The sequence below is a fragment of the Arachis ipaensis genome, chromosome B5 (assembly GCF_059453495.1).
Source record: "Arachis ipaensis isolate K30076 ecotype BB chromosome B5, ASM5945349v1, whole genome shotgun sequence".
NCBI classification, from domain to species: Eukaryota; Viridiplantae; Streptophyta; class Magnoliopsida; order Fabales; family Fabaceae; genus Arachis; species Arachis ipaensis.
In genome coordinates this window covers 19,664,906-19,670,316 of record NC_142440.1, presented here as the reverse complement: position 1 = coordinate 19,670,316, position 5,411 = coordinate 19,664,906, and the positions used below count along the sequence as shown (strand labels likewise).

At 30.8% G+C, this 5,411-nt stretch overlaps 1 protein-coding gene across 1 annotated transcript; it reads right to left on the bottom strand.

Moving 5' to 3' along the window:
- Window positions 1-3,163: 3,163 nt before the first annotated feature.
- On the bottom strand, window positions 3,164-4,494 carry LOC107640299 (uncharacterized). Its single transcript, XM_021123273.2, has 2 exons — window positions 3,573-4,494; window positions 3,164-3,489 (listed from the first exon to the last, which is right to left on the bottom strand). The coding sequence occupies exon 1, from the start codon at window positions 4,413-4,415 to the stop codon at window positions 3,618-3,620; it is 798 nt and encodes a 265-aa protein (XP_020978932.1). The 5' UTR covers window positions 4,416-4,494; the 3' UTR covers window positions 3,164-3,489; window positions 3,573-3,617.
- Between the last annotated feature and the right edge of the window lie 917 nt (window positions 4,495-5,411).

Below are 5,411 nucleotides of genomic sequence, written 5' to 3'. Positions count from 1 at the left end.
TTGATAAACCAATTACTTCTTTGTTCCACGTCTAAATTGCTTCGTTACTATAAAAAAAAAAAAAACTAATAAAATCTATATAATACAACCCACATAAAAATGGGATTAAAAAACTCACTACTACAACAATATAGATCGTAGAAGAAATATAAATTTCTAACTATCGACATTAAAGTAAATGAGACTAATTCTATGGTATTTATTATTTGGTGTTTAATTTTTTTAATTTATTGTTTATAACAAACTTTAAATATTTAAAAATGATTTATTTTTATATTTTTAAATTAAATATTATTTTTAATTTTTTTTACAAATTAGACAATATTACAAAGCAATGACATATTAGTACTAGTCATGAAAGCTCAGGTCGGAGAATTTTTTTTTTTTTTTTAAAAAGGGGAGATTTTTGCTTGCAAATAATTTGGGTTGGGTTAGGTAACGCAATTTATGGCGTTTGGAAGTACTAGATACAAATAGTAATAGGATAGGGCTTTCAAAAATAAAAGTTTCAACAGGTTGCCTTGCCGCTCATTATTACGGCGGTGATATATACATATGGCTGATGCTGCCGCCGCCATGGCCATTCTGGCCCAAAATGATAATGCAATTTTAACTCTCAAATTGAAGAGCCTTAAAAACAACTTGGTCTAAAACCGGTAATTTGGTCTAATAATGCGTCCAAAAGGACCTTGAGAAAATTAAAATATCTATTGGCGTGCCTCTACTTTTCCTGAAGAGAGCGTGTACAGTGTAGTACACTGAAACCTAGCTAACTTCAACTTTTATTTTCATAATCATGACTTTGATCATTTTATATTGCTGCTTTGGTATCTTTGCTGCCCTCTCATAATAGTTTTGTTGTAACTGCTTGTATATTACGAAATAAATGAGGTTAAAGTGCTTTTCTGGTGGTCAGAAATTATCTTATCGAATTTTGTTAGGTAGAAAATGACTTTTGTAAACTATGGATTTTGAATTGACTCAATAAAATAAAAGATAACTATCTGCACACTTAGTAAACTGAACATCCAATTGTTGTTAACTGTACATGAGTAAATCGAATTAAAAATAATTATTATTCAATTAAAAATAATAAACATAATCATCTATATATCTATTAAAATAAAGATATGATATATCTATTGTTGATTTTATGTTTTGAGTTTTGTTATGTATTATATGTGAGCTATTTTTTATATTATGTTGGCTACTATGCTTGCATTCTTTCATCTCTTTCACGTGGAAAATTGGTATATGATTTCTCTTCTTCTGTCCTTTATTCAACAGCGGATTTTTATATTATAGCATGAGTTATAAAATAATCTTTATACTATATATATTAGAATCTACTTTTGACATAGCGGTCAAATTTTTTAACCAATAATCACGTTATAAAATAAAATATGTTGTTTCTTTAGTAATTTTGTAAAAGATAATAATGCTATATATTTGCCGAAATTTTATTTAAAACTGATTAAGCTGACATGTTTACCACATATAAGCTTTCAAAAGGTCAAAAACTAAACCGAGGGAATAAGAGAACTTATTAGATATGATACCATTCGTTTTTTAATTTCTTTATTGCAATCAAAGACATGCATGCTTCATATTAATTTATCATAGAAATTTAGGGTACGCTTTGAATCTCTTAGTTAATATGCTGTAGACTCAGATTAAAATAAGTGCTATGTATGTCAGAATTGTATACCTAATATCCGTACAAATTAAAAGATAAACTGAGGTGAATGTTAATTAAATATCCTAATACTTAATTGCATGATCATGGAATGTTTGAATAGCTAAGCATTTATCAATTATTTAATAAGAAAATCATTTAGCCATAAGTAGTCATTCAATATTTGGCCTTGTAATTTGCTGCATCAATTAACCTGTTCACCATGAAACCCTATTTTTGTTTCTAATTAACATAAAAAGGATAAAATTTAATTGGGTTGAAAGTTGAAACAATTAATATTTGAGTTGTCTAATTAAAATGATGTCAACGATAAGAAAACTGTATAAGTTTATCAGTTAATATTCCATCAAACTAGCTACTCAAAAGCTGTGTTTTGAATAATATTAACCAAAAAGAATGCTCATACCACCAGAAGATAATTAGTAATATAATACTAATCAGCTTATTAGAGTTCCCTTATTCAAAATTAAGATAGCTAATCAGGGCATATATAAGGAGAAGGAGGAGGAGGACAAAATAGAGTGACACTGAACATTTAATAGCATTGAACTGCAATATAGTTTGTATACATTTGAAATCACTCCATTAATAATTGTGAACAGAAAATATGAGTACATGCATGTCCTAAATAATCATCCATACTTCTGTTTTTTTCAGCAGTAAATGTATATGTATGTATAGATATAGTTACCAATGTATGCAGATCACCATATATATATATATATATGATATGATATGATATGATATTTTACATTCCATTCCATTAATACAACTATAAATGTATAATTAAACTGCTATCAGATACAGAAGGAAAACATAGATCTTGGTGGTTCAGCAATAAAAGATGCATGTATATTCATCTTGGAGCTTTGAAAGGAGAAGATGAACCTTCCCAATGAGTGAGAGAACTTGAAAGCAAAAAGTGTGGTAAATCGTTCATAATCATCACAATTCAAACATGGATATTGCTCCCATCCACATTGCTTAATTCAAAAAGTATTAGCTAGATTAATGTTTGATAACTTGCAAACACTGTTATATATATGAACAGAAAAATGAATCATAATACATGGCTAAGAGTTTTGTATATAACACATAGTCAAAATAAGAAAACCAACTAATTAAGAATGTTAGTTCTTTCTTCCTTGTCATTTTTAGGGAAAAAAGAATAGTAAAAATGAAATTATTAGCTGAAAAAATACTGATCATTTAAATTTTCTCTACATTAGTATTTACTTATGCGATCATTGTTCCCTTTAATATAATAATCTATGATGGAGTTGAAGTTTTTCACTATATGATTGATCCCATCAAGCAATGTTTGAAATACTAGTGTTTCCGATATATTACAATCTTCTAATGCATATAACATGGCCATAGCCTTTTTAATGGAATAAGTTTTTGTTCTCTTCTTCTCAATGTGATCCTCAGAAACATTATCTTTAATTTGTGACATTGGCTGATCATTATCATCATCACCAGAAACAAGCAAGCAAGAATGATAAGCGGAAAAACATTGCAAACAGAAGTAATTAAAGTGAGAAATTATAAGGCAGAAAAAAAAGTTACTGATAGAGAAAGGGCAGCAGGAAAAATATGCATCGATCCATGAAGATGAGTCCTTGTCAAAGCTAAGTAATTTAGATTTGAGAATATGACTCATTCTACTGATATCTCATATAATATATATATTCCACACATCACTGTTTATGCTACTGCTCCCTCCCTGGTGAATGATGATGATTATTATTGTTGATGTGCACTCCTCCCAAGACTTTCCAAGATTTGAAGCTCTACAAACACATTAATTAAACATGTATCACTATTCAAACTGCAAAATAATCATTAAACACTATTTGTACATCAATATATATACCTGAATAGAGATTCATGCTGAAGTTTCCATTAATATATAGTGGCATCATTGGTATAAATTCCAATTGGGAGGGGAATGGGGGCATGATGAGTGGTTGTTATTGTTATTAATGTTGTTGAAACTAGCTTCCTGATGTTGAGGGATCTCAAGGCTCATGAAATTGGTTCTTAGTAGATTAGGGTCTTGAAGCTCAACATCCATAAGTTGATGATGATGAGGATCTGATGAATCTGGAGGAGGGAATCTCTTGTCCTTTGATGATGAGAAGCAGGTGAAGCAGAAGGTGTGATGATCATGATGAGAACAGGTGGTGGAATTAGCTTGCTTGGTTCTTTGAAGCTCTCTGATAGCATTCTCAGATTTAGTGAAGAGCCATTGGAGGGTGTTGCTGGGTTTGTCATACTCAAGCATGTCCTGAAGATCAAAGAACTTTCTAGCAATCTCGCTTGAAAGCCTCACCCTTCTGTCCCTCAAACCCTGAGATGTAAAAATCTTGCTGTGCCTGTCTTTCTTCCCTTTCTTTGTCAACAAGTTCAGACCATTATGACCTCCCACAACACCAGCAGCACTAGCACCACCACCATAATCATAATAAGAACAGTCCCTTTGGAGCATGGCAGCATAGTCAGCAACATTCAGATTTGTTGCTGCTGGGAACAGTAATGGAGCTTGATGAGTAGTCGTCCCAAGAGATGAAGATGGGTCAAACATACTTCCATCACTATTTGCAACAACAAAAGCATTGCTATCATTGTGAGAATCATCAACATAGAAGGGATGAAGAAGAGGAGGAGGAGGAGGGTAAGAAGAAGAGGAAGAAGAAGGGTTGGAGGAAGAGAACATAGATCTGCATATAGTGAAGAAAAACCCTAACTTTATTTTTTGAGGGATGAGAAGTGGTTGTAAGATAAGATAAATAGTGATCCTGGAAGCAAAGGAATCTGGTTAGAGAAGGGAATGGTAATGCTATAAGTAGGATCAAAGTGGAGAGCTTTCAAGTAAGGTACTTGGCATCAGCATTCAGTTGCCAAAATAAAGAAAGAGTGGTAAAGCTACTTTACTAACAAAAATGGACAAGGGAAGAGATGAGGAAGTAAGGGAACCCAACCAGTACATAGTACATACATACATAGTTACGTTTCATTATCCACATCAAAAAGGACATCCAATTATTTTGTTTTCTTATTTCTTAACACCACATTAAAGCCATAACCTTCAACACCATCACGTCAATCAACTCCAAACCTAATTCAACTTCAACTCTCATTTCACTCTTCCATATGCATCACTACTAAGTACCAACAAAAAAAAAAGGAAAAGAAAATATCAACTTAATTTTCTCTAATGAAGTAGCTAGTATCTGTTTATCATTTGTATAATACATTAATATTATATATGAGCCATATTTATACAACTATGAAACTTTCTATTTTAAATTGAAGGATCTAATAATTATGAGAAGATAGTTTGCAGTTCCCACTTTACCATACAAATTGATCTCAGACATTATCTTTTATTTCTTCTAAAGATATATATATAAAGGTAGTTTTCCTTTCGTTTAAGGTATCTGTATATATTTAAGTAGAATAAATTCTCTAAATTTTGAATTTTACTTTAGAATATAAAGTATAATTTTTTATTATTTATTTTATAAGTGGCACTAAAAAAAATACGAGAAAAAAAAAATCATTCATAAGAAATCACATTCGAGTGAGTGATTGAATACTTTTTCACTCTCAAGTGTACATCAGACTTGGAGCTCATGAACCATTTTTATAGGTTATTCTTTAAAAAGAATAGTCAAACAAGAAAACATTACTTTGAATAAGTCAATAACAG